The 23,924-nt window shown below is 44.0% G+C and overlaps 1 protein-coding gene across 1 annotated transcript in view; it reads right to left on the minus strand.

Moving 5' to 3' along the window:
* The window catches only part of PDE6A (phosphodiesterase 6A), a 50,899-nt gene that overhangs the window by 24,280 nt on the left and 2,695 nt on the right, over nucleotides 1-23,924 (minus strand). The window contains exons 2-10 of the mRNA XM_008152199.3: nucleotides 19,995-20,147; nucleotides 19,240-19,329; nucleotides 18,463-18,603; nucleotides 15,737-15,811; nucleotides 10,667-10,731; nucleotides 5,979-6,045; nucleotides 4,689-4,736; nucleotides 1,294-1,443; nucleotides 570-713 (exon numbers count right to left, since the gene is read on the minus strand). Coding sequence (XP_008150421.2) covers nucleotides 570-713; nucleotides 1,294-1,443; nucleotides 4,689-4,736; nucleotides 5,979-6,045; nucleotides 10,667-10,731; nucleotides 15,737-15,811; nucleotides 18,463-18,603; nucleotides 19,240-19,329; nucleotides 19,995-20,147 — 933 coding nt within the window. The remainder of the gene's footprint in view (nucleotides 1-569; nucleotides 714-1,293; nucleotides 1,444-4,688; nucleotides 4,737-5,978; nucleotides 6,046-10,666; nucleotides 10,732-15,736; nucleotides 15,812-18,462; nucleotides 18,604-19,239; nucleotides 19,330-19,994; nucleotides 20,148-23,924) is intronic.

The following is a 23,924-nucleotide window of genomic DNA, read 5'->3' on the forward strand; positions in this document are numbered from 1 at the left end:
AAATTTGAACTCTGCTACTTACTAGCAGTGTTACTGAATGCCTCTGATCCTCCATTTCCTCATCTGTAAAATGGGGTCAAAGTACTAACTGGCCCAGCCAGCGTAGCTCTGTGGTTGAGTGTTGACCTATGAACCAGGAGGTCACCATTCGATACCAGTCAAGGGCGCATGCCTGGGTTGGGGGCTCAATCCTCAGTGTGGGGCATACAGGAGACAGCTGATCAATGATTCTCTCTTATCATTGATGTTTCTAGCTCTCTCTCCCTCTCTCTCCCTTCTTCTCTGAAATCAATAAAAATATATTTTAATTTTTTTTTTAATACTTGAAAGTAAATTGAAGTGACCCAGCAAGGGACAGCCATTATGAGTCCCCAGGCCTCACAGCAGCCATTATGTACAACCCTCTGGCACTGGTCGATCCATCTATTCGTCCATTTCACTTGAGGGTCTGCGGCAAGCCCACCCCAGCCCATCCCCATCTCCGAGTTTTCAGTCCCCCCTCACTCTGGCCACATCTCTAGGGCAAAGTCTCTGATAGAGAGAAGGAGCAAGAAAAGGGCTTTACCCACCAGGATTTTCTGGATTTCTTCATTGTCACACTTCACATGATATTTTACCATATCCTGGAAAACATCCTTCCTATATTCAAGTTTGTTCATTGACTCATAAGTATCAGGATTTAAGACAGACCAGCCCAGGAATTGAGCCAAAGACTGGAGAAAGAAAAAAAAAAAAAAGGAAAGCTGAGAGGCAGAACAGCCAGGTTTGACCCTGCCTCTGTAACTTTGGGCAAGACTCTCTAAGCCTCCATTTTCTCAGCTATAAAATGGGTTTAATAAACCCTTCACAAAGAGATGTTGTGAGGATAAAGTAATGCATGGAAATGCACTTTCAACAAAGCACTAACATACATAAAGCTTCATTCTTGTAGATAATAATGCCACAAAAGGGAATGTGTTGTGTGTACATGGGGACAGAGGCGGGGGTAGATGGGAGCTCTGTACCTTTTGCTTAATTTTACTGTGAACCTGATGCTGCTCTTAAAGGTAAAGTTTATTGATTTTCTTAAAAAAGGAATGCGGATTTCTCTAATAACACAGTGCAGAAGGGAGAGCGAAGAAAGAAGACCTGGATGTTAAGTCAGGGTCACATGGACAGGTGAGCTCCCCGCCCTCCACAGACAGGGCAGCAGCACAGTGGGGTCTCCATCACGGGGCTCCGGAGGTCACGCTCGGGGCGGCTGACTCTGAAGCTCTGAATCTCAATGGCAGAAGACCTCCTTGCAAACCATACCTCCATGAGGGTCTCATCCATTTCATCAAAGGGCTTCCCATCTTTGCGATTGTAAAACGTGGCCACCCCAACAATTTCTTCCTTCTTGTTCACAATAGGCATAGAAAGGACATTTTTAATCACCCACCCAGACTCGTCCAGAGGCTCTTTCTGCAAGACAACAACCAGAGTCGGTTTCCTTGAGTGCCAGGCTGCAGAGGGAGCTGCGATGGACTGCATGCCGAGTCATGGCCCGGACTGGCTAAGGGGACCGCGAGCGCATAGACCTTGTTGGGTTTTGCATAGTTTCAGTCACCAAACAAACACTAAGAGCAGATAGCCCATCTGGTTGGCGCTCCTTTAGCCAGATGGTCATATTGTTTTTATTCCTAAGATGTCGGGGACATTGTATGCCAGGCAGGCTGCTGTGTGCTGGAGATACACTGATGTGCACAAATAGTTCAGGGAGCTGATGTTCTGATACGGGCGCCGGCCACAGGGACTGGCTTAGAAGCGGCCATGCTGGGGATTCTTGTAACTTTGAATTAATCAGGTAGATACAGACCTGTGCCTTTGCCTCTCTAGCAGACTTCCTGTGTTGCTTTGGCATGCCATTTTATCTCCCTGGGCCTCTATATTCTCATCTACAGACGGGGGCAGTAGTAAGAGTATGTGCTTTGTGGCACCAACAAGAAAATAGAGGTGACATTTCCTGGTCAATCATTAGGTGCCCGTGGTGAGCCACTTCCCATCTGTCTGAGCCTCCCTTTATAAAATGGGGATCACTGGGCTATATAATTTCTAGACTCTCTGCCCACTGATTCATCAAATGTTTATCAAACATCTTATGTGCAAGGAACTGAGCTAGAAGCTGGGGAAACCAAGGCAAATAAGGCACAGATGTTGTTTCAAGGCAGCTCGTAACCTGGAAGTGAAATGAGCAGTTACACTGCACGTGGGGAGTTCTTTGTGGTACTGAGGAAGCCAGAGGAGGGAAGGACGTCAAGGAAGGCTTCCTGGAGTTGGAGAGTCTTTCGGTTCAAATTCAAATGTTCCCAAGGTTCTTAAGGCGGAGAGATCATTGTTACTATTTAAATAACACTGGAACTGAGCACCTGTGGGAGGGTGTTCCCAGAGAGACACAGAACATCCCCCAAGGAGCATAGAGCTACGGTCACAAAACGAGTTCAAGACCTGCCTTCCTCCCAACTCTTTACTTAGACTTCAGGGAATCCTGTTCCTCTGAAGGCCAAGATAAGGAAACATATTTTATTGAATGGGAAAATAGTAAAGATTTTGAAGCAGACAAGTTAGTTGATGTGACCTATGTTTTAAAACAAAATATGCATCCTACAGAGGATGAGTGGAAGACGGAAGACTAGAATCTAGAAACAAGAGCAGATTTCATTTATTAATGTGGGTAAACTATAATTCATCAGATGACTTGGGTAAAGACCAAGTCCTGTCATGGTTATAATCAGGGTAACAACTCTCAGTAACATTTTGGGCTTGTTGCACTGATATGGACAAAATCACACCAGAAGGTGGTATATTTTAACTTTGGAGGTATGTTCCCTCTGAGCTCTTTCATAATGTTCTTTAAGGAGTACAAAATCCTATATAATAAAGAGGTAATATGCAAATTAACCCTCACACCCTCACAAGATGGCTGCCTATGACCAGGCCGGCAGGGGGGTTAGTGAGGGATGACCAAATGACTGAACAAGCAGGCTGCATGGAGCGACCAGGCCGGCAGGGGGGTTAGGGAGGGATGACCAAATGACTGAACAGCAGGCTTCATGGGGTGACCAGGCTGGCGGGGGGGCCATGAGGGGCAACCAGGCTGGCAGTGGGGGCAGTTGGGGGTGACCAGGCCAGCAGGGGTGGCAGTTGGGGGTGACCAGGTCAGCAGGGGAGGGCAGTTAGGGGCAACCAGGCTGGCAGAGGGGGGCAGTTGGGGGTGATTAAGCTGGCAGGGGGGGCAGTGAGGGGCAACTAGGCTGGCGGGGGGGCAGTTGGGGTGACCAGGCCAGCAGGGGGCAGTTAGGGGCGACCAGGCCAGCAGGGGGACAATTAGGGGCGATCAGGTCGGCACACAGAGGCAGTGAGGGGTGATCAGGCTGGCGGGGGGCAGGGGGAAAGTTAGGGGCAACCAAGCAGGCAGGCAGGTGAGAAATTAGGAGCCAGTGGTCCAGGATTGTGAGAGGGATGTCTGACTGCCAGTTTAGGCCCCATCCCCAGGATTGGGCCTAAACCAGCAGTCGGACATCCCCCGAGGGGTCCCAGATTGGAGAGGGTGCAAGCTAGGCTGAGGGGACTGCCCCCCTGTGCATCAAATTCGTGCACTGGGTCTCTAGTAATTCAATAATTGTCCTAGCAGTGGTTTTATTCTTTCCTTATTAATTATTCCTTAATTACTAAAGATTTATTTTTGTTAAACTTAGCATAGGAAACTCATATATTGACAGGATGCCTAGAGCTGAAGAGGTCAAGAAAGATAAGACCTAAACTTTGACCAAAAGAAGACAATATTTGGCTGGAAGGAATTAGTCTAAAAGGTGGGGAAGGATCATAAAACATGAAGGAGGTACATTAACAGAGAGAAAAATTCCTTGGCGTGGCCTTCAGGCTCTGCGTGATCTGGCCCCTGTCTGCGTCTCCCCCTGCTCCTCCCCACGTCAGTCTCTCTCTCAGACTCACTGGCCTATTTACTTGCTTCCAATAAGCCTTCTCTTTCTTGGAATCTTTCCTTTCTTTGCTGCCAAACATAATGTCTCAGGGACACATTCCTTGATTCTTCTCAGATTAAGTCAGCCCGACCCCTGTCCCGAGAGAGAGAGATTCCCTCCTCTATCCTTTGGCCCTTGTCCTGACCAGCTTCGCCCTGCATGTGATCTGAGCTGTCTGGAGATGAAGACCATACCTGTCTGGTCCACCGTTTTGACCAGGGTAGCATTGTGCCTATAAGCCTGACACAATTTGTGAAATAAACATTTGTGAAAAGGACAAACAAAATCAACTGGAATACTAAACAATATTTCATGAAAATCCCAAGGAGGAAGAAATAATATTCAGCTAGGGAAAACAGAATAAAACTTCATTGAAATTTCAGAGCAGTTGAGATTGTCATTGAAGGGCAGAAGGGATTTGGGCGAAGATGGTGGTTGGGGAAAGAACAGCATAAGCAAAGGTCCTGAGGCCAGAAAGCCAAGGGTATGAATGTTAAACTGAATGGGACTTTGGAATTCACCAAATTAACTCCCTCCCCAGTTCCTTGGGCACATGACCTTTTTTTCCCACCTTGTTTTCACTTTGTTGAGAATGCTTTCCAATAAAGTAGATGGGGTCTAATGTGTTCTAATATTCTTTCAGGGGGAAATATCATGTGACTAATAGAGAAAATAAGAATTACTTACCTGGAATTCAAAAAAGTCCTCTGCAGGTGCATTCATGATGTTGCAAATCTAAAAGCCGTGAAAAGGAATAATGGAGCTGTTATTAGACTTGACAAAGTACCCGGTGAAGCAATGCATGCTCTCTCAGAAACACTGCGTCCTTGCCCAAGGCCTTCACATTCTTTTCATCAGGTAGACACGCTCTAGATGGTTTTGAATTATTAACTGAGGCTACTGGACAGAAAAGCTCCCTTGTAAACATTACTTCTTAGTATTTGCTTTGTTCCGGAGTCATTTCCAAACTGCGAAAAAGTAAAGGCTACAAATTGCCATTATTAAGTGCTGTACTCTGACCTCTGATCTCTGACCTCTCTCAGGGCTCTCTCCTGATCTCTGACCTCTCTCAGGGTTCTTTCCCCTCAGCCCATGAGCATGCTTGAGTCTCTCCCATCTTTGACAATGAAAATCCTCCTTTGACCCCATGTTGTTTCCATTGCAACCATCCAGGTTTTTTCCTCTTCCTTTTGCATTCTCAACCTCCTCATCACCCATCCACACCTTAGCAGACCACACACTGGTTTCTGTCCTCGCCACCAAATCTGCTCTCAATGAGCACAACAATGACCTCCTCATTGCCAAACCCAATGGGCTTTAGTTCTTAGCTCACAAGATCACTTGTGTTGCATTTGGTTGTCTCTCTTCTTGTTAAAACTTTTTACTTCCTTGGTTTCCATTTTATTTCCTACATTCTCCTAAGTCTTTAGACACCTCCATCTAGTTCTGTGTTGTACCTGGGGGATAATAGAGGGGTAACCAGGCTCAAATATGGGGGTGATGTGCAGCTAGCATATATGACCCTTCTCTCTGGAGCAGGGGATGCTGTTATTCCACCCTTGATCCTGAGCGGGTGGGGCATGGTGGGAGACAGAGCATTTGAGCTCTGCTATCCATGGGAGGGCTGGAAATGTAGCAGAGATGAGGGGTTGGGAGTGGCAGCTAAGCCTCTGGTAGGAAAGGTTGTGGTTTGGTCCGTGGTGAGCCTGGATGACCAGCCAGTCATGACTTTTCCCTGGACATATGCGTAAGTATCTTTATTTGGTCAGTGAGACTATTTCTGTGTATTGCATATTTTCTCAAATGTCAATATTCTGTTCATCTCCTTGGGCCAACTCTCAAGTGAATTGAGAAATGAGAGAATCGGGCTTTTAGACATCCCCACTTCTCATCATATTTCCCCCCACTCTTGAACTGAAATCCTTTCACTCTTCCACCTGATTTAAAATTCTCCTGCTTCAAAGTTGTATTACTTACCAAGCCATTTTGGGCAACATAAGTGGGGAGACCACTTGCTAAAGCCCAGTGGTCAGAAGGCGGATTCCTGTAAAGGCCAAAGACAGATGGTAACTTTTGCTGTAAGAACAGTTGGGCTAAAAACTTGAATCTGGGTCTTTGCCCTCCCTCCATGCTCTGGCTGCTCCCAGCACCTGCTTACATTTCTATACCTGAAGGAGTCTCAAATCTTAACTAAGCATCTTAATGTATAAATTAAAACACTGAGGCGAGGGTGATAACTAAATTTTGATTGCACACTGAGTTTGACTATCCAAGAAAAGAGACAACATTCATTCAACAGATTGTTATTGGCTGCTGAGCAAAAACAGGTACCAACATTTCCCTCCATTAATACTTATGTAGAGAGTTATAATTTAATACCATAGAGAGTGGGAAAACACATACCAAGGGTGCTTTATATGCTGATTCATCAATAATATTACAATTTTTTGGCAATATTATCTTTTACTTGTTTATTGTGAAAAAATATATACAAGTGGAAAAATGCATTAAAATCTTCACCAGTCCTTTGAAAGTGAACATCCATGAAGTTACACCCACATCAAGAACAATTTTGTTTGCTCCTGATCTGCCCCTCCAATGGTAGCTTTCTCCCTAACCCCCCAAATAACCATTGTTCTGATCTTATAAGTGATATAATTGCTTTTTTGTAGTTTTACCATCTAAGTATGCTTTCCAGTACTCTCTAGTTTAATTTTGTCTGTTTTTCAACTTCATTTGGATGGAATTATACAATATATATTATTTCCTTTGGCTTCTTTTTCATGTTGCTGTAATTGATTCTTTTTATTCACTTCGAGTTTTCCCTTACATGACTGTAGCACAATTTACCCATTCAACTGTTGGTGGACATTCCCCCTCAGTTTGGGTCTCATATAAGCAGTGATGCTACGACCAATCTGATATATATGTGCTCTCAATTCTACATGGAACATGCTTAGGAGTAGAAATGTGCTCTCAATTCTACATGGAACATGCTTAGGAGTAGAAAAGATGTGCATATTTTCAACTTTACTAGGTAAGGCCAAACTGTTTTCTAAAGAGGTGGTAGCAATTTACACTCCAGTCAGTGGCATATTAGAGGTTCCTTTGCTCCACATCTCTGTCAATACTTTCAGTATTTTCAGACATTTAAAAAAAATTATTTTTGCAAGATTAAGGAAGTTCTCTTATATGAGGATAATTATGTCATGTGGCAAATTATATTGACTGATGTTTTAAAATGTTAAGCCAACCTTGCCTTCCTGGAATAAATCCAATTGAGTCATGATGTATAATCCTTTTTAGTTATTATTTGCTAAAATCTTATATAGGATATTTTCATCTATGCTCACAAGTGAACTTTATCTGAATTTTCCTTTTTTATATAGCCATAATAGCCACCTTTTTTTCTGTTCTCTTGGATAATTTGTACTAGAATTGTTTTATTTCTTCATTAAGTATTTAGTAGAACTCTCCCTTGAAGACATCTGGGCCTGTAGTATTTTTGTGGGAAGGTTTTGATTTATTGTATTGTTATAAGACTACTAGTGTTCCCATTGCAGGAAAAATCCTGCAATAGGATTTCCTGCTGCACTCTACCCCGCCTCTGCTCCTCCCTTGTCGCCCGCCCCGCCTTCTCTGCCAGCCCGCCTGCTTTTCCCTTCACCCCCGGCCCTGACTTCGCTCCTCCCTTCTCCTCCCCGCCCCCCCCCCCCCCCCGGCTTGCTTGCTTCTTCGAAGCTTTACTCCCTTCTGCAGCTCTTGGTTTCTTTCGACGCTGTCTTGATATGCAAATTAGCCACCATCTTTGTTGGGGTAATTTGCATACTCGTCCTGATTGGTTGGTGGGTGTGACTTGGGTGTAGCGAAGGTGTGGTCAATTTGCATATTTGTCTATTATTAGATAGGATTATGGTTTTTTACTTATTCTTGATTTGTATTTAGTAGGTTTTATTTTTCTAAGAATTTTCCTATTTCATCCAGATTTAAAGTATTTTTTTGGTATCATATCCCCTTATTATCCTAGTAATGTCTGTGTCATTGTAGTTATCCTCATTTCATTCCTGTTACAGCTCATTTGACTATTTTTCTTGTTTGGTCTTGCCAGAAAATTGTCAATTTTATTAATCTGTTCAAGAAACAAACTTTTGGCATTTGTTCAGCATTTACCTTTTTCTATTTCATTAATTTCTGGGCTTATCTTTTTTAAAATTTATATTTCTACTTGTTCGTTGTTAATTTCTTGAGCTGATGTAATGAACAGCTTCTATTTGCCCCTCTAGATCTATTTGCCAACTAGCTCCTCCAAGTCTCAACAGGCCAATCTGTATGAACTACATCAACAGGGGCCCTAACCTTCTAGCTTCTGGCTGAGTTTGACCCAGTGGGAAGTCCTGGTCAAAGAGTGGAGGAAGCTAGAATAGTGAGGTCGGATTACTTATTTCCCTGGGCCCCCCTGGCAAGGTTGTTTTGGTTCACTGTTCCTTGACTGAAGGGCAATGCTCCTCTGAAGGCAGCCTGCTCTATATGACTCTTCGCCTCCCAGGTTCTAGAAACATCCCGTTTGGGCCCAGGAGTGGTTACAACATCACCACTAGCACATTCTCTTGGGGCTTCTTTCACTCCATCCACACCTCTGTAATTTGTCTCTTTGTAAAGAATCCCTCCTTGAATTATCCTAATTTGAATATGACGCCTATTATCTGTTGAGACCGTGAATGACACAGGTGGATACATAGTTCATTATTTCTGAGCTTTTACTCTTCCCTAATATGTATATTTCAGGCTGTAAATGTCTATTTAAGCATAATTTTACTTCATCAAATAGGTTTTGATATGAACTATCTTCATTGTTTTATAGTTCAGAATATATCCTAACTTCCATTGAGATATTCTTTTTCTCATGGTTATTTGGGAGTGCATTCCTTTTTTTTCAGAAGAGTATTTTCTAGTTGTCTATGAGGATTTTTAAAATTAGCTTTTTGTTATTGTTTGTTAATTGTGTTAATAAACATTCTAGATTCTACATTTGTTTTTTTAGTCTGTTCCTCTTATCAATTAGCAACATGAATTTGTCTGTATCTTATATTTCTGTCAGCTTTTGCTTTTTTTTGAGGCCATCTGATATAGTTACATCAGATTTCTTTTGATTGATATGTGCATGATATACTGTTATTTCCATTCTTTTACTGTCAATCTTCTGTATTCTTATACTATTTTAGATCCATCTCTTGTGAACAGGATATAGAGTATTTCTTCATTTCTAGGAAGTTATCAGTTCTTTGAAAAACTATTCTTATATGCAACAGAGAAAGATAAAATGCTTCCAATTAATCGGTAATGCAATGCTTTTTGACCTTATAAATTATCCTATTAATAAAAGCCTATGTGGTCATGATGCCCGCACACTGTGATGCCCTCATGCTGTAACGAGCAATCACCAGGAGGCTGCATGTGCAGCGGGCATGCATGGGTGGGTGGGGCTGTGTGAGCACGTGAGTGGGCAGGGGCTTGATGCTGAGTGGTCCCGCAGCTCCTCACAGTGAGGCCAGGGGTCCCACGGTTCCGGCCTACCTCTTTGGGGCAAGCCATGGAGGAGCCCCAGATGGGTGGGTGGGGCCTACTTCTTTGGAGCCGTCAATCACGGGGCTCCCATACTGTGAGAGGGCATAGGCCAGGCTGGGGGACCCCTGCCCCAGTGCACAAATTTCGTGCACAGGGCCTCTAGTTACTTTATTAATGTCAACACAGCTCTTTTAGAATTTAGATATAGATTTTTATCATAGATTACACATTTTTCCTGTCTTTTTGTGCCATACAAAGCAACTTTTGGTTTCAATGCTGCATCACAATATAATTTATTTTTTCATTAAATATGTCTTTATTGACTTCAGGAAGGAAGGAAGTGGGAGAGAGAGATAGAAACATCAGTGATGAGAGAGAATCACCGATTGGCTACCTTCTACACGCCCCACACTGGGGATCGAGCCCGCAACCTGGGCATGTGCCCTGACTGGGAATCAAATGGTGACCTCCTGGTTCATAGGTCAATGCTCAATCACTGAGCCATGCCAGCCAGGCCATAGTATAATTTCTTTAAGTCACTCTATAAGGCAATTAAATTTAATATGGATATAATCAACAATGCATATAACTCAAATGAAGTCATAACAATATGAATGGTTATGACCAAGTTCTTGCAAGGCAGGCAATAGTAACTACATCTGACTACTGTCTGAGTGGCAGCAATTGTACAATGTCATGGATTCTATTTCAGAAATGTAAACAAGTAGGAAACCGTATATTTTAGAGTCAATGAGATGGGAGGGATTTCTTTCTTACCCAACATGGCAACCTTTGTCATTTAACTGGAACATTCAGTTGATTTCTGAATGTTATTAGATAAAGTAATTAGGGATGTGTTTAGATTGAAATATCTTTGTACTTTTTGCACCTGCTTTATGTCCTTTCTAAATGTTTATTTTGCCTTCTTCTGGTTTGATAAAGCATTTATTTACTATTCATATTCCCCCTTTATTAATTTAAATGGCATATACGTTGGCAGCCATTCAGGATACTTACAACTATTCTCTCACTTCCTTTTGGTAACATGATAGGGTGGCATTACCTGTCCACTTGAAGTTAGGTATGTTCATGTGACTTACGGGATTACTTTGATGTCTTCCTTGCCGTGCAGGATGTAATCAATGACCTTGTAGAAGTTGATTTCCTAAGCAAAAGAGATAGAGAAATATATATATATATATATATATATATATATATATATATATATATATATATACCTTCACAGTCTGAGACAGAACTTCAGGAGGGATTTGTCCATGACACAGGGCGTGTTTTTCACTCTGTGTTCCGTGGTTTTCCAGAAGCACCAGCCTGATTCTCCAAGGGTGTATCCCAGCTGCCTCTGCAGCTCACTGTCCTCAGCTGACTCTCAGGATTTACTGTGCTTCTCCTTAGACACAGCTCACAGTGGCCAAGCAGGGGCTGGGATCTAGGGCTGGTAAGAGGGATGGGAAGTGTTCTAAGAGGATCTGGAAGTTGAGCCCAAGAAGAAAGAGGGAGAGAGAGACTGCTGCTGGAGTCTAGGGAGAAAGGGAAGTTGAAAGGAGGCTCCTGTCCCATTTAGAAGCATTGTCAACCCAGCCAGCCTCTATACAGGGCTCAGCTCTATGGTCATGGCCCCCTTTCTCATTCATTCCTATCATCCAACTGCTCTCTTTGCTATGTCAGCTCTTTCAGACCTGTCTGCCCAATCACGCCTCATGCCTCCTAACTCACTTTCCGCCTCTTTCATCCTTCCCACCTCCTTGCACCATTCAAACTCCCATTCTCTTAGAATAGATCTGCTCAATTACATGACTTCCTAACATGCATTTGGATACTGGCACGGCTCCTTTCCCTTAGCTCTCCAGGGCAAGTTCCAATACCTGATCAGATCCTTTCAACTCCCAGGTGTGACAGGCAAGTCAGTAAGCATTCAACAATGGGAAGAATGAGACCAGAGAGAGGAAAGGACTCATTTCTAGTGAGCCAGGATCAAAACCTTGACTTTTATGCTCAGTGCTCATTATGCCATATCACTTACGGTTACCAGCTTAAAACAGTGTTGTATTCTGCATCACGCTCACCTAGAACAGGGCCATTCAAAGTGGGGGTCCCTGGACTGATACCTGTCTGCAAACTATTAGTTGCTATTCCATGATTATATGAAAACAGAAATTGAGAGTTGGCATTTAGAAACTTTTATAGCAATTTGACTGAGTTAAGTTAGGTCTCTTGAAACAAAACAAAAGACATTTTGCATGTTTGTTTAAATTCTCATTGTTTCTAGTTATATATTTTTAACACATTTTGAAAGTATCAGTCCAAAATGGATTAGAAATTTGCAAAGAAAACAGTTCCTTCACTCCAGATACTTTGAGAAGTACTGCTCTAAATATTGACATGTAGGAACATGGGCCCCACCCAAACCTCCTGACTCAGAACCTCCACAAAGAAAACTTCCCGATCCAGGCAAGGGTGTCTGAAGGTCCACTTGATTGGCAGGCCATCATGAGCTTCTTCATATGGGAGGCTCTGCTCTTCAATGACCAGCACTGGCAGCAGCTACAGTGACTAAGTCCTTCCAGGAGGCGCACTCTGGCTAATCAGGAGGCAGAAGCCTAAGTTCTTCCAAGGATGACAGCTGCCCCAGGGTAGACAGGAGCCCCCTCGAGTAGGAAGCATCCAAGGGGAGACTGGATGAACTCCACAGCTTGATGAAATGCTCTGGAGCAGTGGTCGCCAACTGGTGGTCTGCGGACCACTGGTGGTCTGTGAGGTCTGACAGATTGGCGACCGCTGCTCTAGAGTGAAGGCTCATGCTCTACTCTTGGTTTGACTAGGTGTACTCTCTGAGCCTCAGTTTCCCCAGCTGTAGTGCATGTGTGCTGTTGTTGTTAGGTACCAGAACTCTTTTCCCAAACCAAGCATGGGATCTAGGCATAAAAGGCAGTACCTTGTAGGCAGTTCTAAAAAGCAAAGGTGGCTGCATTAGTTGCTGAGACTTTGGTCAAAAGCTAAGTTTCCACTTGGGAGGAGGAGGAGGCTGACTTCCATGACCTTCTCGACCTTCTGCAGGTCTTTGCTGGAAGGCTATCTGTCCTTGGGCCTGGGCTGCTCACTGCACTCCTAGGCAAGCTGCCAGCTCCCTGGGCACACAGCCTGTCCTATCGAGGGAGTTCATGAGACTCCTTTAGAAAGGTTAGAAATGGACGTGGGTTTTTTGAAACCTACAGGAAAATTAATTTGCTTTCACAGAATGCAACAAAAAGATCAGTGTGCCCTAGGTAAATAGGGCTTTTTCCATACACTGTAGCTCAGCCAAGTTGCCTTCAAGTCCATGTTCATGTAAGAATTCTCAGTCTTTGGAAAGTCAAAACTGAGCCATCAATGAGCACCTTTGTTACCTTCCACCTGAGCAGCTAAGGCTACAACACAGGGGTCTTTGAAAGAGCCATAAATACAGCCATAGCCAAATCATCGTGTGTGGAAATGTACTAGTTTTAAAACAAGTGCTATTTTTTGTTTTGTCCCCCGCCCCCTATAATGCCTAGTCAGCCTCTATAATTTTTTAATAATCAACACACACACACAATATTTTATTTTTAAAAGGAGATAAAGTGAGGGGTAACTGCCATTGAGGAGCTTTAGACCCAAGATTTGGGGAGGTTAATTAGACAAAATCTAGACAAAAGCTCTATTTTTAATGTGAATGTGGCAGATAAAGTGAGGGAGTGATGTTAGCAGACAAAAGGGAATGTTCAAAAGCATGATGTGATGTCCGTTACCAGAAAGAAAAGCATTCTGGGTTTGAATATGTGCAAATTATTTGACCACTTCCTCGACTGCCAAATGGGGGAAGTGAGGAGACCTCCTCCGAAAACTCATTGAAAAGAATAAATGACGTAATCCACGTTAGTGCCTGGCAGATAGTGAGAGCCAACCCAAGTAGCCATGATGACTAGTGTGCCTACTGTGTGTCAGTGTATGATTCGCTTTAGTTACCAGGGCCCTCCTGGATCAGCTTGATTACCAGGCGGTACAGATGAGGAAGGTGAGGCTTAGAGAGGTTCCCCCAGGCCACAGAACTAGCTGGTGAGCAGGGATCTGAACTCGGGCTTTTCTCCTCCAAGCCTATGCTCTTTTCAGAAGATTCACTTTTGGCCAATCTCATCATGCTGTGTCTGGGCTCTAGCTCAGGCCTTTGTGTGCTGTCCTCACTAGCTATCCGAGACCTGGAACTGACGTAGGAGATGAGTTCAGTGGCAGCTCCCCCGTAGATGGGAAAATGAAAGGTCCAAGGAACTATTTGGCCAAGCTCACCTTACAAGTTAGCAACCAACCAATTCCAACGTCCCTTGCCTTCTGGCCTTTTTCCATCTCAATGTAATGACTCATAGTCTTGCAAGGATTGACTGAGCCTGTGCTACCTGAGATGGAGAAGGGTTTGGGGAAGGAAAAGTCTTAGCCATGACTGTGCTAGTTACTTCAGTGAAACCAAAACTTCTTGAATTAAACAAATGATGGGCAGCTCTTCCTGGGCTGGCGCTCAGTGAGAAAATACCCTGTTCAGTTCAATCTGAAAGATCGGGGTACTCGAGAGTGAAGAGCCAGATAAGGTAGAACACGACATTTCTCTGGCCACCCGGAAGTTAGACATGACCTCTGATCTCAGGGCTCAGCTCAGAGAGCTGAATATCAAAGCAGCTACAGAAACTGAAGTTAATTGAAGCTCATGGTGTCTGAAAGCTATGCTGATCTCTATTGTAGTTCCTCCCCTCCTAAATTCCAGGAGCTACAAGTCCAGCTCATATTTTGGAGCAAAAACTTATAACATATCAGCTATATTAACATGAAAAGCTGTACTTAAAAAGGAAATGTGTACCCAAATAGTTTGTGAGAGTGGTATAGGGTGCAATCCTTGAAGACTCCGTCTTTCCTAATGAACTTGTGTGGGTAAAAGAATAGTTTGAAACTTGACGACAGTAAGGGATAAAGGTCATTTTGGATAAAGCACAGCAGACCATGTGGATTCCAAAGTTGAAATCTCTTCTGGTGTGTAAATAAAGCTTACAGGCAAGGGTGTTCATATTGAGTTTCCAGAGTTTGAGTCTATTGCGAAGACACACACACAGACCCACACCTTTATTTTGAGTAGGGTTAGGGTTGGCTGGGTGGGATCAAGCCTCCTAGCAGAATTTGGCATACCATTTCAAACAGGCTAAAAGGGCTTGTAGGAAAGCACTGGTTTAAAACTTACTCCAGGGCATGACTCTGCTGCTTACTTACCCTGTGTGGCCTCAGCTAAGGTCACTCAGTTATTCCACAGGTTCTATAGGCCATTTGAGGGCTCAGTCTATTTACCCTGGACCATTTCCACATTCCCACTCATATCATATCAGTTTCTCTCAAATGTTTGTACCTCATCTTGAAAAAAAGCAATGGTATGAGACCAGCGGTCACAAACTCGAATGCCTAGAGGCCTGACAGAAACAAAAATGTGAGCAGGGGGGGCCAGGTGTTCACAGAAGAGGACTATGGCAAACTGGAGAACTCAGACCACATTTTACAGAAATAGCTGCTACCCAGATCCAATCAAATTTACCCTATGGGATTGTGAGTCCAGTTTTGACTGATCTTCTACCTTTTTAAAAGAAACTGAGACTATAGATATGTATGGGAAATATCTTGATTTTTTTTAAGTGCTAAGCTACCAATTCAATTTTTTTAAAGTAAAAAGATAGATTTTTAAATGTATGCAGTCAAACAAGTTTACTTATGCATTGGAATTGACCTCTGGCTACCAATTTATATACTCTCAATTAGACAGTAAGGATATTTCCAGGTCTTATTATCTGAACTCCTGCTGGGTGAATTCTTAGACAAGTTGCTTGACCTTTCTGGGGCTATGTCCTCTTTTGTGGAATGAGAATGTTGATTCCTTCTTTTTCAACCCACTAAGTTACTATGAAATTCCAACAAGACATTAAAGAACCTTGTAAATTACAGGAATTGGCCATAGTGTGAAATTGTAACTTTAAGGGAGACATCCCAACCCAGAGAAGAAAGATACCCATGTGATTTTTTTTAAGTCAGCAGTTTTTATAGTGCTTTACATTTGCATTTCATCCAACATTTTATCATATTGAGCAGGCCAGAGAGAGACCTACCCTTCCATCCGGAGTCCTTGGGCCAGTGTATGGTGGAGCTTCACCCATCAGGACTGGCCACACATCAAAAAATTCCTAGGCATGAAGAAAACAATAATTACATGTCTTGAAAATTCACGATTGAAGGTTTGGCTAAAACAATGTCCTTTGCTGTATCATTTATAATAGTGAAAACTTAGAAACAACCTAAGTTTGTTGTAGCATATAGTGACAATGATGCTACAGAAGTGTATGTATTGATTAAAAAGGTGTCCATGACAAGTGAAAAATGTGAGGTGACAAAAGAATATAGATCATGTGACCCACATGTTTAACTATATATCGAAAATGTTCTCAAAGAATTCACAGCAAAGGAGTAACAACTGGTTTTCCCTGGGTGATTGGAATGAGACTATAACTTATTTAGCAGTTATTCCATAGTAAAACATATTGCTTTTGTAATCAGGAAAAAAAATATTTTTTTCCAAATGAGAAAGAAAAAGCAATGGTGCCAAATATGGATAGATAGACTTGTATCTGAGATTCAACAAGAAAGATGACATTGAAGACATCCGACAAAGAAAGACCTGGGCAGAGAGAAGGAGCCAGCAAAGATACGGCACCATCACTTGGACTCAGGAGAAGAAACCGACTGGGACACTGCAACAAGCTTCTCCCTGCTGCTCCTCGACTGGTTTCCCACTGTACACAGAGCTGCACAGTCCTCCAGTGCCCTCTCTGCTCATTTGTGAATTTTTAGGGTCAGTGATAGATGAGTGCTGGGTTATGGTGGGTAGGATGCCAAGCCCTCTTGCTCTTGGCCTCTCTCTTATTTGAACAATCTTGTCATGGTGGTTTGTCTATCCCCATGGTCGGCAAACTGCGGCTCGCGAGCCACATGTGGCTCTTTGGCCCCTTGCGTGTGGCTCTTCCACAAAATACCACGGCCTGGGCGAGTCTATTTTGAAGAAGTGGCGTTAGAAGAAGTTTAAGTTTAAAAAATTTGGCTCTCAAAAGAAATTTCAATCGTTGTACTGTTGATATTTGGCTCTGTTGACTAACGAGTTTGCCAACCACTGGCCTATCCTAATATCATCCAGAGGACAAGTAGAGGGAGTCAGCTTCTTCTTGACTACTGACAACAGGATGAAATTCAATTCTGGGTGTGAAACATGAACTGGAGCCCTGCCTGAGCCCCACAACATGCTTTCTGCTAGATATACAGAGATGGGTAAGGCACAGTTTGCACTCTGGAGAAACTTGCAGTCTCATGGAAGAAACAATCAAGTACTGGAGGACTGGTCAGGTGGGTGGGCTAAGAACCCAACAGTAATGGAAGGAGAATACAAGTGTTAGAGGAACCCAGAAGGACAGGTGCTCTGGGCTGACACTGCCTGTGTCAAACACTGAGTGGCTCTGAAGAGAAGCAGAAATTGTCAGCAAGGGGTTGGTGGAAAGTGGGGCATGTTTATGCCTGCCTTCCTCTCTTTCTCTTTCTCTCTTCTTTCTTTTAAACAGCTTGGTTTATATAATTCACATACCATACAGTTCTCCCTGTTAAAGTGTAAAATTCAGTGGCTTTATTTACTTCTTTCATAATGACAATAGCTCAGGTAAGAGCTTAGCTACCTGGGGGAGAGGTTCTTAGAGTGATTGTAGGCAGCCCAACCCACCTCTAATTGCTAGGGTGTTCCGTGTTTGGGGGATGACTAAATTAGAATATTCCTGCTGAAATGTGACTTACCCTTTCACAGGGAGTTTAAAAGAAATGGAGGGCAGAATGCTACAGCATAGAGCAGCTTGCACCTGGGGGCAGATCCTTTAAGGTACAAATTGGGCACCTTAAGATGGAGTTTTTCTAAGTCAGCTACTCAGAAATTCTTTGGATTTAAAAAAGAACCATTCATTTGTATGAATCCATTCATATGCTACTTTCTGAAGGATTATCTAAGGGTTTATTGCTACACTAGATCTAAGGTCTTTTCCAACCCCAGATTCTGCGATTCACCTACTCATTCAACCAAATATTGGGAGAGTCTCCATTGCTCTGTGCGCCATGCTCAGCATGACAAGGCATAAAAGTGAAACTGACAGGAATCCTGTACCTGTGACCTTTGGGATAGGAAATCACGAATCTAAATAACTCTGGAATGTTATTTGGTTATTCCAAGGCAGAACATGATTAGGCTCAGGAGGCAGAGACAGAGAAAGAGCCGGGTGAGCGTTCGCGTGGGGAAACGCAGCTGAAAAACAATGCCAGGAACCTTTTCAGTCTCTTTCTCCTTGGCCAACGTATCTGGGGCAAACCTGGCCCCTGAGCATTCTGAGGGACCAGACCGAAGCATCTGCCCCCACTTCCACTGCCTGGGTCAGCCCCGGGCTCTCCGAACCATGGGACAGGCTTTTGCCCACCTTTGAGTGCGTTTTCTGAGAATTCCTGAAGTTGGCAGCTTTCTTCTTTCTGGATTTTCACTCGATATAGAAATCTCTTTATCACTCACCTACACCTTCTTCTCCCATACACTTTCTTTTCTAGCTGACGAGGGAAGATATGGGTTGTTTTTACTCACCTGTGCCCTAGATTGATTTCCCCCTTTTAAATGTTGGTGCTCCTCTCCTCAGTGTAAAACTGTGACAGACTTTCTACAACTATCCACATCCTCCCATGCAAATGACTCGGTGACACAAGTCTGGCTCCTCTCGGTGTATATTTAACCTGTTCTTGGAAAGGTTCACTCCTTTCTCACCTTCTGCTTGGTCATGTCTAAGAGCCCCACAGAGTATCTGTCGCAGTTGAGGAAGGCTCGGACCGTGTACAGGGCTTTGTGGAACTGCCTCTCGATGTCCGTAAGCTCTTCAAAGACTTTGCTCCCAGACCACAGCAGTATCTGAAGAAACACCAAAACAGTCAAAGTTTTCAAGGTACAAAGCAGCAGCTCACTGAGCTAGAGGAGAATGGCAACTCTGTCAAGTTCTCTAGAGTTTATCTCATTTCACCCTCACAATAATGCTGAGATAGAGACAAGGTAATCATCCCCACTTTATAGACAGAGAAACTGAAGCCCAGGGAGGTGAAATAATTGGCCAGTTTACCACTCTTTCCACTTCTTTGATATCATAGGTTGTTAAAGAGAAGGAGAATAACAAACACTGATTGAGCACAAGTGCTCTCCACTTGTCTCTTGTTCTATACAATAATCTTTTGAGGGTAGAACCCATAATGATCCCCATTTGTAAAATGGGGACACTGAAGCTTGGAGAGAATAAGTGGTTTCCTTGGGTCTTACAGCTAGTAAGTGGCTTAGCAGGGATTCAGATCCAAGCTATCTGACTTGAAAACTGGTGCATATAATCACTCTGGAATAGAGCTTTATAAACATCTATTACCTCCTAACACCAGGGGTGTTGGGCAGAAACTGTGTGATGGTTCTCAACCATGTTTATTACCACCTGCCTGATCACATCAATGTTCAGTAAAAAAGAAAAACATGTGTCCAGCCCATTCCCTGAGCCAAACCCCTTACCTGGCCACGCCGAGTCTCACAGTTGTGCAGGTAACTCAGATGGAACACCTTCATAATTAGATTTGCAAAATTGAGGTACTTGAGCAGAATCTGAAAATCAAAGAGCATGTGAGGAAATAGATGAGAAGAAATCCCTCTTCTGGTCACTTCTACCATCAGCAAACGCCTGAATATTTTAAAAGCTTCATCGAAGGAAATTTGAGCAGATGGACCGTGGAATGCTGACTCACAGCATGTTGCATTATAAGAGTATAAAACTCACAGAATGTAGAATGTCAATGTTGATGGGGGTGCATTAATGAAAAATAGCTACTATTTATTGTGTTTTCAGTCCCTGTGCTAAGCCATTTATGTATGTTATCTTATCTGATCACCACAAATACCCCAAGAGATGAAAGCTGTAAAGTAATCCCCATTTTAAAACTGTTTATGTTAAAGCCCAGAAATCAGACACCCAACTGGGGAAAGCCCCACGTCATTATTTCTTACAAATGAAAAACACAGTGGTTCAGGCAAATGAAGTAACTTGGCCAAGTCAAACAGCTAGATATTAGCAGAGCCAGAACAATCACCCTTACATTCCTGGCTCCAAAGCCCAGGATCCCGCCGTGCCTCCCTCAGAGGGCGTCAGACTAACTGCTTTGTCTTATGGATGGGGAAACCAAGGCCAAGCCAAATAGCAAGGTTCAGAAGCCTTCATGAGCTGGGAGAATGGCCTAGCATGGCCACCCCCTCACTTTCCAAAGCATTCTTACCTCTTCGTCTCTCTTGGTGAAGTGGGGCCCACCCACTTTATTCACAGCCATGATTATGGCCACCACGTCCTTCCCATTCATTATGGGGGAAGCCAAGATGTTCTTGGTCTGGTACTCTGTGAGGGTGTCCACGAAGTCACAGAAATGTTCATCCTGAAAGGAGGCAGAGAGACAAGCTGGGTGGGCAGATGAAGAGCAAAGACAATAAAATGCCTCAGAGCTCCATGGTAGGGATGGGGTGAGGGGGCTCCCTATTCTCCGTTGACAAGAGAATGAAGACATTTCCATCGTCTCCCCTTCAGCAGAGCAAGGCAATCAGAGGGAATGTCTGCCCTGAAAACCTCTAGAGTCCAGTAGGAGAAGAAAGCCCGAGATGCACCTATTAAGGGCTGTGGAGATGAGAACAAAGCACGTGAGAGCCCTGGGATGGGGCCGTGGGGAGTTGACTTTGCATGGGGAGGGAGGTTTAGAGAAGGTTTAATTAAGTCCAAAACAGAAACTTAATGAGAAAAAGAACTCCGTGAGTATAATAAGCACAATTGCTAGCAGGCATCGTGCCTGACACTTCAACTGCACCATCTCAATTTAATTCTCCCAATAACTTATGAGATGGGGACCATTAGTGCCCCATCTTATAGAAGGGGAAACTGAAACTCGAGAAGGTTAACTTTACTTGTTACTTGGGTGTGTGTGACTCCAAAACCTGCCCTCAGCTCCACTGCCTTTTGGGGGAGCCTGGATAAGGTTAGACCTCGGTCCAGGTCATTGAACAAAAGAATGTGTTACTTTCAGCTTTTCTGATAGTCCAGTTCTAGCACCACACAGCCAGTCCCATGGATATCCCCCTCCTACAAAACTGAATGGGAGGCCCACTAGGCATCAGGCCTTATACTGAACATTGGCGATATATGGGGAGACTAAATTTCAGGCCAGTTCATTGATAGATCAATAATAGTGGCAGGACATAGTGGTTGGCTCAAAGCTGTGAGAGTACAGAGGAGCACTCCTCTCCCTACACTCCAACCCTAAAGCAGCCTGGGAGACCAGTATAGGGCGGCACAGTCTGTATGGTCAGAAAGAGGAGACAGATCCTAAATTGTTGTCTTAATTCCAAAAGAATCCACCTTCCTGTTTCCTGGTAACACTGCAAGGTTTACCAACAGTCAGCATTGCTTGGGACACATGCCAGCCCAGACATGCACAGTTCATGCTATTCTGAGGATGGAGGTGTACTTCACAGAGCCAACTGAGAGAGCTTTGCAAGAAGTGAGTGTGCAGAATCTTTTCTCGATTCAGAAGTTCAGAGTGAGAAGCTCTGCATCTTTGGCTTTCTTCCAGATGAAGTGGGATTGAATAAATTGGCAACAGCATCGTTGTCAATGAAGCTGTCTCAAACCAGGCGAAGGGTAAAGGAATTAAGAGAAGCCTGTCATGCTGTGCTTGAATCAGCATTGGTGGATTAGACGAAACCTCCAAAGAGGCATTAGCCACAGAGCATTTTCCATGTCCTTCTCTAAGGACACTGACAAATCCCTGAACCCAGGTCTGCGTGGGGCATGCTCAGGATTATTTCATGAGGTCAGTTCAGCCTTGCGATATTCACTTCACCTCTACCAGGGAAAGCAGTGTTTGGGCCTCACCTGAATCTGAGGCTGATGTTACTAAGTCTACCACAACCATGTTTCCCTTGAGTTCTCATCCCTGGAATGCCCTTTACACATAATAAAGCTACCAGTTGACTGACACTTGCACAATTGTTGTCATTCTTATATTTTCAGCATATAAAGCGTTCTAAACTGTGTCATAGAAACTCAGATTCTCAGAGGCAGAAAGGGCCTTAGGAGCCATTTAGCTCAGATTGCTTATTTTTTAAAGTCTAGGAATCAGACGCCCAGCTGGGGAAAGCCCCAAGTCATCCATTTGTTCAGCGAACATGAACAGAGCACCTTCTATAAGTATGTAAGGTATTGTTCTAGACCCTGGGGCTACAGCAATGAACAAGATGGGTAAACTTCTTCCTTGGTGAAATGGGGTAGGCAGACAAAAAGTGGGTAAACAACCAAGCATTCTCCCTCCAGGTTGTGTAATTGCTTTGAAGGAGGAAAAAGGGGGTGATGCTATAGACAGGGGTGGCAGGCTGAAGCTACTTTCATTAGTACAGATGGTCAGGGAGGCTTCTCTGAAGAGGTAATCCTGAGAGCTGAGGAATCACAGGAGCCAGGCAAGTGAAGCACATTCAAGCAGGAAACACAGAGAAGGCAAAGGCCAAAGGCGGGGGTGCAGGGGTGGACGGGGAAAATGACCTGAGAAACAGAAAGAAGACCAGTGTGGCTGAAGCACAGGGTGGCGAAGGGAAGTGGAGGGCGAGGCAGGGAGAGACATGGGCAGGGCCTACCTGGCAGGGCCTCGGAGGCCACCGTACAGGGTTTAGATTTTATTCCAGTGCAATGCAACACTGCCTCTCGTTCCTAGGTTCCTCAGGTCCTGTTTTCAAACTTTCACAGTGCCAAGCTCCATTGTGTCTCATGATGAGATCTACTATTTATTGAATAATGATGATGTACTAGGCCCAGAGCCAGACAATTTACATATCTCATCTCATTATCTCTCATATCAACCTGCCATCTAGAACTGTCACTTTTCCTGTTCTACAGACAATTCCCTTGCTGGCAAGTGGTATAGTGACTTCATTTACTCATTAATACACTGATTGATTGATTGATTGATTCATTCATTCATTCATTCATTCATTTATATTTACCAAGCACTGACTTTGCCAGAGGCATTGGATATGCCAAGACTAGTAAGAAAGCTGAGGTTGTCCTCACTGGGTTCTCACAGTATAGTGGGGACATCATGTAAAACATGAACCCACAATTCCAACCATAATGTAGGATGCCCCCGTGGGATGAGTGGTACCCTGGAGCCCCCAGGAGGGAGAGACTTGTTCTCTGAGTGGCTGCAGGGGCCCACCAGTACGCTGTCAGTAATTGAAACCTCTCCGGGCATCAGCTTCCTCTTTGGTAAGAAGCAGAGTATTGGGACAGGTTCTCCTTGCGTTTTCTTTCTGATGTGGAGTGCTGGGTTCCCAGTCTCATAGGAAGAGAAGGAGAGCAGGAAAGCTGGATACCAGATATAAGAGTCCTTGAGAGGACAGACCTCAGAAATGGGATTTGTCCGTGTCTAGGGAAAACTCACTGTTTTCCTTTACTGTCACATTGCCACATTCCTATGCCACTTCTACAACCAGATGTGTGAGTATTTTTCCACCACCAACTAATTCTCCGGCACCAGCTGAGTGCCCCACAATTCAGTTCAGTTCAGACACTACCTACCTGGAGCTATCATCAGATCCCACAAGTTAAGGTCCAGTCCCTTAACACTGACCCAACTTCAGTCCCCAGTCACTGTCAGAGTCCCAAATAGAGTAAGATTTCTCAAGCAGGAACAACAGGAGAAGCAAACACATGCAAATGCCAAGTACGCGAGGCTTGCTGGCCTGCACTGACTTCACTGCCAGGCCTGAGCCACCAGCCCAGTGACTGCCCAAGGCTGGACAACTTCCAGAGAAACACAGGCATGACTTCCAGAGTGAACCCTGAGGTGGAACAGGAAACGGCAGGCTGTCCCTTAGACAGGGCTCAGCAAACTCTTGGACTGGGATCTTTGAAATCAGGGGACTAAAGTCCCAGCCCTGCAACACCAGGGTCCAGAGAAGCTCTTGGTACCTCTGCTCTCTGTTTTTCCTGTAAATAGAATCTAAATCGAAAGCTCCAGAGGGCAAGGGGGCACGACTGGATTCTTCTCCAAATCCCATGCAGGCCTGGCGCAGCGTCCATCCCAACAACAACAAAACAGTAATAATAGTAACAAGAAGCGGGAGCTGCCACTATGAGCCATTACAATGTGTCCAGGACCTACTGGATGAGA

This window comes from Eptesicus fuscus, chromosome 6, assembly GCF_027574615.1.
Source record: "Eptesicus fuscus isolate TK198812 chromosome 6, DD_ASM_mEF_20220401, whole genome shotgun sequence".
NCBI lineage: Eukaryota > Metazoa > Chordata > Mammalia > Chiroptera > Vespertilionidae > Eptesicus > Eptesicus fuscus.